The 12,747-nt window shown below is 42.7% G+C and overlaps 1 protein-coding gene across 1 annotated transcript in view; it reads left to right on the forward strand.

Moving 5' to 3' along the window:
- si:ch211-186j3.6 (neural-cadherin) overlaps positions 1 to 12,747 on the forward strand; it is a 666,499-nt gene that overhangs the window by 372,992 nt on the left and 280,760 nt on the right. Inside the window, 7 exon segments of the mRNA XM_056278708.1 lie at positions 207 to 327; positions 556 to 718; positions 2,181 to 2,855; positions 3,504 to 3,695; positions 5,027 to 5,470; positions 6,092 to 6,422; positions 9,959 to 10,052. Of these exon segments, the coding sequence (XP_056134683.1) occupies positions 207 to 327; positions 556 to 718; positions 2,181 to 2,855; positions 3,504 to 3,695; positions 5,027 to 5,470; positions 6,092 to 6,422; positions 9,959 to 10,052 (2,020 nt within the window).

Consider the following 12,747-nt stretch of genomic DNA (forward strand, 5'->3'; position numbering starts at 1 on the left):
CACACTTCCAAGAGCTTGCATCCTAGCCGAGGGGAGACCTTTTTTCACCCAAGCTGCTTCCTGCCACTGATAAAGGAGATAAGATTCCTGCCCCATGAGCCACAGCAACAATAGGGCTTGCTTACTTTATTCTAAAGCTTTGTTGGTTTCCAGATACACAGCAGCTTCAATGTATTAGGCAACCCCCATCTTTCTTTGGTCTCCAGGTGCAAATGCCAAGCTGCGTTATCAGATTACGTCTGGGAACATGGGAGGAGTGTTTGATGTGGAACCAGAGGTGGGCACCATCTTCATCGCTCAGCCTCTGGACTATGAGCAGAACAAGAGGTAAGGAACACAGGCCCCAGTTGAATGCATTTATTGACAATAAACCAAGACAATAATTTTATTTGATCTTCATATTGATCACATTATTCGTTTGTGCAGATTTAAGCCATCCCCTTGAAGGATTGAACCGTAAAAGAATGGTTTAACAATACCTGTTTGACGTCTTTGTTTTAAGTCAGCCAATAACCATTTCTCTAACTGTAAAACAATCGAACATTTTTCACCCAGGTACAAGCTTCATGTGCTAGCCTCAGATGGAAAGTGGGAGGACTACACTGTAGTGACAGTAAACGTGGTGAACAAAAATGATGAGGCTCCTGTGTTTACTGTTAACGAGTACTATGGCAGCGTGACGGAGGAACTGGATGGCTCGCCGGTGTTTGTGCTACAGGTAGAGATTGATCATCAAACATTGTTCCGCCATGTTACAAACAGTTTGTCAATGCACTGCTGTCTGCTGCACACCCACTGTAAGGCCTTTTAGATAGAACATAGTTTGGATCTATTGAATTTGCTTAGTGTGATTGCTTTCTTTGTCTGTTGGCAGAAGTCAGTGGGGTTTTCTGACATTGAGGGAATGATTGTATGCAAATCTGAGCAGCAATGAATGATTCTTGCTGGTTGTCCTGACTTGTTTTTAACTCGTCCACAAACATTTCCAAAGTATGTATGTTTTTTTTGTTTTTTTGTTTTATATCAGGTAATGCTGAATAAATCTATATAATAACTAATTTCTTCTAGTTTAGATCCCTTCTACAACTACAGTTCCCTCTTGCATATCAGAGATTGTGGAAAATGCAGCAGTGTAGTGGGACAGTAGTTCTGAATTGAAACTAGGATAACATTACCTCAATTAAGCCCTCTTACACAGTTTAGCGTGGATTTTTTTCTTTGCATATTAATATTAATGTTTAGTCATATTATCATGTAGATAAGGCTTATGAGGGCTTCTTACTTCATCATTGTCAAAGGAAATCTCGCATATGTTTTTGTGTATGTGCAGTCAGTACTGATGAGTAATGTAGTGGATCGAGGCAATAAAGTCCTCACTGTGTACGTTATATTGATGGAGAAATTGATGTTCCCCTGCTCAGAGTCCTTCCCACAGGGCCTACACATACCAAAATGCATTGCGTGCAAGCTTCTGTATCATCGTCCATAATATTCTCTGCACTAGTGTTGTGTTCTACCAATGAAAACGGTGCTTAGCCGAGTGAGTGAGGATGCATTGTTTTTTGAACAGTGTGTTTAAAGTAGATTAGAGTATACGAGGCTGTAGTTTTTCTGGCCACCAAATGACATCATGATACGCCATCATGATACTTGGTGGCCAGAAAAAAAAACTCACTGCCACCCCAGAGATGCAGAAACAATTGGGAACAACTGCAGATGTTTTCATATCCTTGGTGCAGCTAGAGATAAGGTTTAAAATCTGAATTTTCCCTTTAACCCCCCCCCCATGACCCAGTGAACAGGCTCCAATACTGAGGCAAGGTGTTTCAAATGCCAGCATCCTGGTAGTTAGATGGGGTTACACAGTTTTACAACAGCTATACAACAGTTATATAACAGTTATGTGAAAATGTCTTGCCTTGTGAAAAGTTTTTATTTTGAGTGGAGTAGATTGCGTTGGAAGGTTTTCCTCTTTCAGGAGACTGTTTAACTGTTTAGCAGGTATCACAAGCTTCAACTCAAGCTATCAATCTGGGCCAGCAAAGTTTGAAAATGAAATTTTGTAAAAAGCTCAATAAAAAAATGCATGTATAAAATACTTATTATTCTCTCAGCTCTTGCCCCTCTGTTTTTGTTTTTAATCTATTAAAACTTCTTTGGTTTTTTTTTTAATGTTATAGGTAACAGCATCTGATCCAGATAAAGATGCTGACCAGGAAGCCTTGCGCTACTCTCTCCATGGCCAGGGCGCCGAAAGTGAATTCATTATTGATGAGGTCACTGGCAAGATCTACGCCCAGCGTACCCTGGACCGCGAGGAGCGTGCAGTTTGGCGTTTCGTAGTCTTGGCAACTGACGAGGGTGGAGAAGGGCTCACTGGTTTCACCGATGTCATCATTAATGTATGGGACATCAACGACAACGCACCTGTCTTCACCTGCGCCCCCAGTTGCCACGGAGATGTGTCAGAGAACTCTGTAGTGGGGACATCAGTGATGGAGATGACAGCCACTGACCTGGACGACTCCGCTGTGGGGCAGAATGCTGTGCTCTCCTACAGAATTGTTGGTAGCTTGGACACCAGCAGGAGCGAGTTGGGAGGAATGGAGATGCCAGCCTTCTCCGACATGTTCTCCATTAATGCCATTACAGGCACCATAACAGTGGCCATGAGTGGGCTGGACCGTGAGCAGGCTGAGACTTACCTCCTGCTGGTGGAGGCCCGAGACGGTGGAGGTATGACGGGAACAGCAACCGCTACTATCCGTGTTAAAGATGTAAATGACCATGCTCCAAGATTCACTGAGCACTCTTGTCTGGCTAAGATCTCCGAGAATGCAGAACCCAACGCAGAGGTGGGATGATTAGGACTTTTACCTTGCTGAACCTAACAGAAAAATAATCATAAAGAAATCTAAACTTAGCACAAAAAGTAAGGAAATTTATGTTTGGTAGATTCTTTGTTGTGACAATGCTTCTTGGCAATAAATCTTACATCAGGCACCTTATTGTCAGCACCTGGGGTACCAGAAGCTCAAAACAAGAGTCAATAGCAACAGCAAAATAAGCTGTTTTGCACTGGCAGAGAAGATTTGGCAAATTTTTCATGGGCACAACCCACATACTCAGCTCTGCTGCTCATCCCACAAATGCATGTTCCTTACAAATGTGGCACCATTTAAAAGGGAAATAAACAGGCTTTCCAACGGTATAAGATTTATTGCCAAGAAGCATTGTTACAACAAAGAAATAATCTACCAAACACAAATTTCCTTACTTTTTGTGCTAAGTATAAATTGAGTAAATGTTAAGAAATCGTATTATGCCTCATTTTTTAGATTAGTAAATGCAAAACATTCATTAGCACTCTGTAAATGAAGTTCACAACTGTGTCCAGAAGCTTTCACCTAGAAAGAAGAGACAATACATACAGTAAGTACAAAAAGGCAAAGTCAAATGCAGCACAGTATCTGTTATTTGCATGGCTTGGTGCTTGTACACAGGTTTTAGAGCTCTCTGCTGAGGACAGGGACACGGGGGAAAATGCTCAGCTAACCTTCAGCGTGGTTGCCGGAGACCAAGAGCAGAAATTCTACATGGTCAGCCATCGACAGGAGCAGCGGGGGACCCTGAGGCTGAAGAAACGGCTAGATTACGAACGGCCCAGCGAACAAAGGTTCAACCTCACTCTGAAGGTACATACTGACAGGGCTCTCCATCCAAAACAGCTTTAAAATGATTTAAAGAAATTGAAGCCAGTAAAAATAGTAAGAAGTCTGAATGATATTCAGTGTGGCATGGGATCAGTATTTATTGTTGATCAGTTATTCATTTGGCATCTAAATTAATCATTTATAAATTAATTAATTAATAATTGATTAATTTATAAATTAATAAATGGTACTGTGCTGAATGAATGATAAGCCTCTTGTAACTTAAAACTTCAGAGCTCAACAGTCTGTCTGTTCTAACATGTACAAGTATTGTTGTTGACACACCTACCTATCAAGTCTTCTATCAATAGCTAAGCCAACATTTATTTTTAAATTCTACTTGGCAATGATTATATGTGTCTTGAGTTCAGTGAAATGGGGCATTAAATGCCAGTTACAAAATGGAGCTTTAAAAAGTACTAAAACACATTTTATTCACCATGTTTCCATTCACTACACATTGTTAAATTGCAACTAAGCAGGATAGAGAGCAGAAGGAGCAGCTGTGTATGTAATAGACTAACTAACCTCAAATTCTCAATAGCTCACCCACCTGTTTAACCCACACTAAAGAGAAAGAATGAGTCTTTTGGCACCTTTCCCAATGAGGAGTTTGGTGCTGTGTTAATTTGAACATCTAGCGCCACCTACTTCAGCTCAAGCCGCCCAGCCGGTTGCCAAGCCTCTGAGGCTAGAAGCTGTGGAAGTGTAGGAGAGAATTATATAAGCGTTGGAGTGCTATTATACTGCAGATTATGATTCTGGCACAATGATAACTGGTGTTCAGACGGATCATATACTAGGATTTGTGTCATGATCGCAGTCCATTCTGACAAATTCCCTATCAAGGTTGTAGATAATGGCTTATTTCCCGATGAATAATGCCACATTTATCAGTTTGGAAGCGATCATAAATGGCCTAACGCTGTCATGCTCTTTCCTCTGATAGGTGCATACTTGAGATTTGCAATAATCTTTTTCAAACAGAAATTAATTATGTGCTCCATAGAGAAGTAGAGAGATGATCTTGTAGTCATATCCTCAGGGAGGAGGAAAGGGTACTAGTATGTATTTAGTAATTTAGTACCTCAAGCTGTACGGTATTTCATCAGTGATGGGGGTAAGGTCAGTTCAGCAGGCTGGGCTTTTTCAGCTGATGGGTATAAAAAATGTATTATTTTCATACCTTGAAAATGACTATATGGTAGTGCTTCGGAAATATTGAAATTCTCTGTGAGAATTTTATGTTTTACAGTACAGTAGGCATGTAAACAAGTCATAGCTTGAAACATTCATTTTGTGTTTTGTTATAGGTTGAAGACTTGGATTTTTCCAGTCTGCTGCACTGTGTGATTGAGGTGGAGGACTACAATGACCACGCTCCTGTCTTCATTCCCCATTTCCTGTCCCTGGCCCCACTCCCAGAGGATGTTGCCGTTGGAACCAGTGTGGCACAGCTAACAGCCAGCGACTCTGACTCGGGTCAGAACCGGGACATCACTTACAGCCTGTCAGAGGATTCTGATCCCATGGGACTGTTTGATATCGACCAGTCCGGTGTTCTTACTGTGGCCCAGCCTCTGGATAGGGAATTGACGCAGCAGCATCAATTGGTTGTCATGGCGACAGACCATGGGGTCCCACCCCTGACTGGCAGTGCAACAGTCCAGCTTTCGTTGTTGGATGTTAATGATAACGGGCCAGAGTTTGAGGCACTGTATACCCCGGTAGTCTTTGAGAATGTGGCTGGACCACAGGTAGGTTGGACCAAGTTTGTTTTCACTTGATATATTTAGTGACCTTAGAGATGCAAGAATGGAAGGGTGCGTGTCACTGTGTCTGAGATATTTTCTTATCTTGAATTGCTTTTACATGTTTGTTGCTTTTTTATTTTTGTTTCCCATTAAGTTGTGCTCGTCCTGTTTTGTAAAGCACTTTGCTACAAATTAGCCTTGTGTTTAAAGATACTATAGCCTAAACTGTAAATAATGTTGATTTGGATTGATGAGAGATAAAAGGAAGAAGTTTTTCTTTGTTCCCCTCTTTAAGAAGAAAATATTTTCTGCAGGCGGTAAAAAGAGGCATTCTGTGCCACAAACTTGTTGTGGGTCATAAAATGATATAAGGCAGTGAGAGCAACATAAATTATGAACAGTAACTTAAGGAAGATAATATGATAATAACTTTCTTTACATAGCACTTTTCTAAAACAATGTTACAAAGTGCTTTACAAAGAAACAAAACCAGACAAAGCAAAAATAAGTAAGACCAAATAAGTAAGAGTAAAAATAAAAACAGTATAAATACGTAAAAACAAATGTCAAGCGTTTGTAAAAGATACTGTGCTGACCACCACACTGTGCGGCCTCTGTGTCCAGGTGGTAAAGTTGAACCAAACGTCGACCCTTCTCTACGCCGTGGACCGGGACTCTCCAGAGAATGGGCCACCCTTCCACTTCACCGTTCCTTCCGAATATCGCCATGGCAACGATTTCTACCTCCAGGACAACCTGAATGGCACTGCAACGCTGACTGCCTTGAGAATGTTTGATCGTGAACGACAGAAAGAGTTCCTCATTCCCGTTGTTATGAGCGACAGTGGCCGCCTGGTAAAAACGGTCACCAGTACCCTGACAGTAACCATCGGCGACCAGAATGACCACGCCCACTTGGCAGGGGAGAAAAGGATTTTTATCAACAGCCACCGAGGTGAGAGGATCATGGTTACTTCACACAAATACACACACACACACACACACACACATACATAATGGTGGGAAGGCCCTTAAATCTTGAACCACATCCATAACTAGAGTCTATTTCATAAAAAGAAATTCAGATTTTTAAAAATGAAATCCATACCATGTTAGCTACAAGCTCCAAGGAATGTTAACAATTCAAACCAGCTCTTATGATAATAAAAACACATAGCAAACTTCTCACAAGCATATTGCACAATAAACAACAAAATGCTAAGGTATGTCTTTAGATTTTTCAGGGTCACTCTCACAAAAATAAGTCAGGCAGATCGAAGGAGAAGGGCAGGAAACAACTGCAATGATAGTTTCTTAATATGAGTAAGGTGGTGACAGGGGAGAATGTAGCTAGGCAGCATCGGATGGTGGTCTTTAGAATGACTTTGGAGACCAACAAGAGGAAGAGAGTGAAAGCAGAGCCGAAGATCAAATGGTGGAAGGAAGAAAGAAGACTTGTGTGGAGTTCAGGGAGGAGTTAAGACAGGCGCTGTGTGGTAGTGAAGAGTTGACAGATGACCTGGTATGTCATCAGGGCAGAGGAAGGAAGACAATGAGACTTGGTGGTGGAATGAAGAAGTACAGCAAAGTATACAGAGAAGAGGCTGGCAAAGAAGAAGTGGGATAGTCAGAGAGATGAAGAAAGTAGACGTAAGTACAAGGAGATGCAGCATACAGTGAAAAGAGAGTTGACAAAGGCAAAGGAAAAGGCATATGGTGAGTTGTATGAGAGGTTAGACACTAAGGAAGGAGAAAAGGACTTGTACTGATTGGCGAGACAGAGGAACCGAGCTGGGAAGGATAGGCAGCAGGTAAGGGCAATCAAGGATAGAGATAGAAATGTGCTGACAAGGGAGGAGAGTATGTTGAGAAGGTGGAAGGAGTACTTTGAAGGGCTGATGAATGAAGAAAATGAAAGAGAGACAAGGTCGGATGATATGAGGATAGTGAATCAGGAAGTGTGGTGGATTAGCAAGGAGGAAGTGAGGGCAGCTATGACGAGGATGAAGAGTGGAAAGACTGTTAGTCCAGATGACACACCTGTGGAGGCATGGAGATGTTTAGGAGAGATGGCAGTGGAGTTTTTAACTAGATTGTTTAACACAATCTTGGAAAGTGATAGGATGCCTGATGAGTGGAGAAGAAGCATACTGGTACCAATTTTCAAGAATAAGGGTGATGTGCAGAACTGTAGCAACTACAGAGGTATAAAGTTGATCAGCCACAGCATGAAGATATGGGAAAGAATAATAGAAGTTAGGTTAAGAGGAGAGGTGATGATTAGTGAGCAGCAGTATGGTTTCATGGCACGAAAGAGCACTACAGATGTGATGTTTGCTTGATAATGTTGATTAATAATTATAGAGAAGACCAGAAGGTGTTACATTGTGTCTTTGTGGATTTAGAGAAAGCATATGAGAGGGTGCCGAGAGAAGAGGTGTGGTATTTTATGAGGAATTCGGTAGTTGCAGAGAAGTCTACGAGGTGGTGCAGGATATGTATGAGGGAAGTGTGACAGTGGTGAGGTGTGCGGTTGGAATGACAGGATACGTTCAAGGTTGAGGTGAGATTACAACAAGGATTGGCTCTGAGCCCTTTATTGTTTGCAATGGTGATGGACAGGTTGACAGACAAGATCAGGCAGGAGTCTCCGTGGACTATGATGTTTGCAGATGACATTGTGATCTGTAGTGAAAGTAGAGTGCAGGTTGAGGAGAGCCTGGAGAGGTGGAGGTATCCACTGGAGAGAAGAGGCATGAAAGTGAGTAGGAGCAAGACAGAATATATACACATGAATGAGAGGGAGGACAGTGGGATGGTGATGATGCAAGGAGTAGAGGTGGTGAAAGCGTATGAGTTTAAATACTTGGGGTCGACTCTCCAAAGTAATGGGGAGTGCGGAAGAGAGGTAAAGAAGAGAGTGCAGGCAGGGTGGAGTGGGTGGAGAAGAGTGTCGAGTGATTAGCGACAGAAGGGTACCAGCAAGAGTTAAAGGGAAGGTTTACAATATGGTTGTGAGACCAGCTATGGTAAATGGTTTGGAGACAGTGGCACTGATGAAAAGCTAGAAGGCAGATCTGGAGGTGGCAGAGTTGAAGATGATAAGATTTTCATTGGGTATGATGAAGAAGGACAGGATTAGGAACAAGTATATTAGAGGGACCACTCAGGTTAGATGGTTTAGAGACAAAACAAGAGAGGCAAGATTGAGATGGTTTGGACATGTGGAGGGGAGATGCTGGGTATATTGGGAAAAGGATGCTGAATATGGAGCTTCCAGGGAAGAGGAAAAGAGGAAGGCCAAAGGAGGTTTATTGATGTGGTGAGGGAAGACATGCAGGTGACAGAGGAAGATGCAGAAGAAAAGAAGAGATGGAAATGGATGATCCGCTGTGGCGACCCCTAACGGGAGCAGCCAAAAGTAATACTAGTAGAAGTAGATTGTGTATTCACACTGCATTTTCCATTACATGTATTCTTTTCCGTGTACCATCCCTCTGCTTATGTCACATTCTACCCCTTTTCATTTGTTGTTACAAGTGGCAAGTGCAACGTTAGACTTATGTGTGTGGGTATTTCATCTTCCAGACCAGGAGCTTTCTCAATCGGTTGGCACAGAATTATTCTGAATGTATAGTCTGGAATATACTATGTGGAGCAGGGCATCTCTTTCACCATGAACATTCAGAAACATTTTACCACACACTTACTTTAAAGATCCACTACAACATGTTTTATATGAATTTTAGATCCATACAGTGCATTATTGGCATTGCAGCATATTGTTTTTCCCTACTTCTGTCCACTCTTATGTTTCTCTCATTTCATTCCTGAGCTGCCAAGCACATGCTCATGTGCTTTTCATTTGTGTATAATCATGCAGAAGCCCGTTTTCTTGGAAAAACTGCCTAATAGCTTTGAGGAGGAGGCTCACTGTTCGTTTCTTGCAACGACAACCACACTGATAGCTCAAGTTTGACAGTAGTATCCTCATCATAGAGGGTTTTGTGGCCTGCTACGGGCGCCACACACGCATGCATGCAGGCACATGTGTGCGCATGCGTGCACACACACACACATATGTAGATTCATATGCAGGCAGGTGCCTCTCCTGAACTGCTAACAGATCACATGTCAAGTAATGTGACACTGTGCTGAAAGTTTTTTTCAACTCAGCTGAATCTCAAAGCAGTCTGTCTGACTTTTTTCAAGCCTCCCTCTCTCTCTCTCTCTCTCTCTCTCTCTCTCTCTCTCTCTCTCTCTCTCTCTCTCTCTCTCTCTCTCTCTCTCTCTCTCACACACACACACACACACCCCTTCTCCCTCGCTTCTCTCTTTCTGTCTCAGCTTCCAGTTCTGCTGAATTCATTCATTATGCATTTATAAATTACACACAGACATGCACACAAGCACACACACACACACACACACAGAATTTCATACAGCTCATTGTCAGAGTGGGCTAAATTCTAACGTGTTTACCATCCTCAGGCCGCATGCCCACCACAGTACTGGGGAAGGTCTACTCCCCAGACCCTGACGACTGGGACAATAAGACCTACGTCTTTGAAGGACATGTGCCAAGGTAGCCACTATGGTTTTCTACCTTTTACCCCCAACCCCTTTCCCTGATGTCTACTCATCTACTCATGTCTCTCTGTCATGTATAAATACTCATTTACTGAATTTTCTCCATTTATATACCTCCATCAAACTTCTACTTCTTTTCAAACCGCTATTTTCTGTCTTGTCCTGGTTCCCTTGATTTTTTTTCTCCATCCTTATCTTTTCCTTTGCTCCCTCCTTCCTCATTCCCCACCTTAACTCGTTCCTGTCTTTTAACCCTACCTTCTGAAATGCCTTGTTGTCATCATTCTGTTCTTCCTCTTCTTTCCCTTACCCCCTCCATTGTCACCAACTCCCCTTGTAACCATGAGTGGAGTTCACTCCTCATTTCTTCTTTCACCTTTCTTCCCTTTCCTTGTTCCCCTGCATTTTCCCACTTCCTCCCTCCCTCCCTTCCGCTCTCCGTCTGAGCTGCTGTGTGTGGCTCAGTGCCCTTGATGTAACTCACCTGGGGCTTTGGTCTGAGCTGAATGGAGGAGATTGTGACAGGCTGTGTTGGAGACTGCTCTCCTTGAGATCTCTCTCTAAAGGTAGAGGCATTGAGCAGATATCTGTCAGTCACACACAGACACATGCACAAACAAGACACAGAAACAGACACACCAAGAGAGATGCTCAGATGTCCCAGAAAATCACATGTCAAGTAAGGTGACATTTTACCCCGCGACACCTGAATCTTTCATGTCTTCCAAGCGGAACTGAAAATCTGAAAATGACAAACTTTTCTCCTCTCTCTCAACTCAAACGTCAGCCTTCATAAGGAATTAATATTCCACAAAATCTCTCATATTTCTGTTTTTATTTATTTTATTTTTTTTAAATCTTAGTGGGCCATGTTAAGATCAGTCTTTCTAAGAGCACAATGTCAGTCTTTCTGTGAGTCTTTCAGCTCTCTTTTTTGTTTTCATATTGATGTGGCTTTAAGCTTCTTAATTATGCACATAACTCATTTCAATTATTCAGTTTGTTTGGCAAGAAATATATTTATAACTACTGTGTTGTATCAGTTGATTACTTAAACATGGTATGAGGTATATTGAAAAAAAATCAACTAAAAAAAACTAAAAATACAAGTATTGTGTGGTAGCAGACCACTACCTGCTCTGTTAAATTTAAAGTCTTTTTCGCTGCAGTTATTCCTATATCTAAAATCAAAATGACAAATAACAGGGCATCCAGGTAGCGTAGCGGTCTTTTCCATTGCCTACCAACACAGGGATCTCTGGTTCGAATCCCCGTGTTACCTCCAGCTTGGTCGGCGTCTCTACAAACACAATTGGCCGTGTCTGCAGGTGGGAAGCCAGATGTGGGTATGTGTCCTGGTCGTTGCACTAGCGCCTCCTCTGGTCGGCCGGGGCACCTGTTCAGTGGGGAGGGGGAACTGGGGGGATTAGCATGATCCTCCCACGTGCTACATCCCCTGGTGAAACTCCTCACTGTCAGGTGAAAAGAAGTGGCAGGTGACTCCACATGTATCAGAGGAGACATATGGTAGTCAGCAGCCCTCCCCAGATCAGCAGAGGGGGTGGAGCAGCGACTGGGACAGCTAAGAAGAGTGGGGTAATTGGCTGGGTACAATTGGGGAGAAAAAAGGGGAAAAATCAAAGAAAAAACAGACAAATAATGTTGGTGGTTTTTAAAAAAAATAACAAACAGACTTTGGTATGTTCAAAGTAACCAACTGGGTAAAGACAGTCAGTTTAAAAGATCAGTATGAAGGACGTCCAGGTGGTGTAGTGGTCTATTCCATTGCCATCCAACACGTGGATCACCGTTTGAAATCCCTGTGTTACCGCCAGCTTGTTCGGGCGTCCCTACAGAAACAATTGGCGGGTGGGAAGCCGGATGTGGGTATGTGTCCTGGTCGCTGCACTAGCTGTGGTTATTTGGGGCACCTGTTCAGAAGGGAGGGGGAATAGCGTGATCCTCCCATGCGCTACATCCCCCTGGCGAAACTCCTCACTGTTAGGTGAAAAGAAGCAGCTAGCGACTCCACATGTATCAGAGGAGGCATGTGGTAGTCTGCAGCCCTCCCCGGATGAGCAGAGGGGGTGGAGCAACGACCAGGATGACTCAGAAGAAGGGTAATTTGCCAGATACAATTGGGAAAAATCCCGCCCCCCCCAAAAAAAAGATCAGTTTGAAAGAGTAACCTGCTTTTGATTTCTAAGCATGAATACAGTGATGTAGTGTACAGCACTTTAGACCCAAACCCCTTGAAATCTGTAGTCGGAGTTGTGGCTCCTATTATTCCCTCCTTTGTACAAGGGCATATTAATTGATGTGCCAAGGTTCTGCTTTTGATTTCCTGGCAAAATACATGTGAAAGAGCTCAAAAGGGTCCTGTGGAAATGTGTACCATGTGATTTTTGTTTTCCTTTTATTTTTTGTTCATGTTAACAATGTATGGTCTCCCTGTTTCTTTTCAGTCTCTGGATTTTTCATTTGCCCTGTTCATTTCTTTGTTCGTCTATTTCGTTTCCACTCTGACTTTATCATGAAGGTTTGAAGGAATGTCTTGTGTTGTTCAGCAGGACTGTCTGTACAATTACACCGATCAACCAAAACGTTAAAACCCCATTGACAGGTAAGTGAATACCATGGATTATCTCATTACAATTCCCCCCGTCAAGGGGTGGGATTTATTAGGCAGG

Source organism: Lampris incognitus, chromosome 4, assembly GCF_029633865.1.
Source record: "Lampris incognitus isolate fLamInc1 chromosome 4, fLamInc1.hap2, whole genome shotgun sequence".
Classification (NCBI taxonomy): domain Eukaryota; kingdom Metazoa; phylum Chordata; class Actinopteri; order Lampriformes; family Lampridae; genus Lampris; species Lampris incognitus.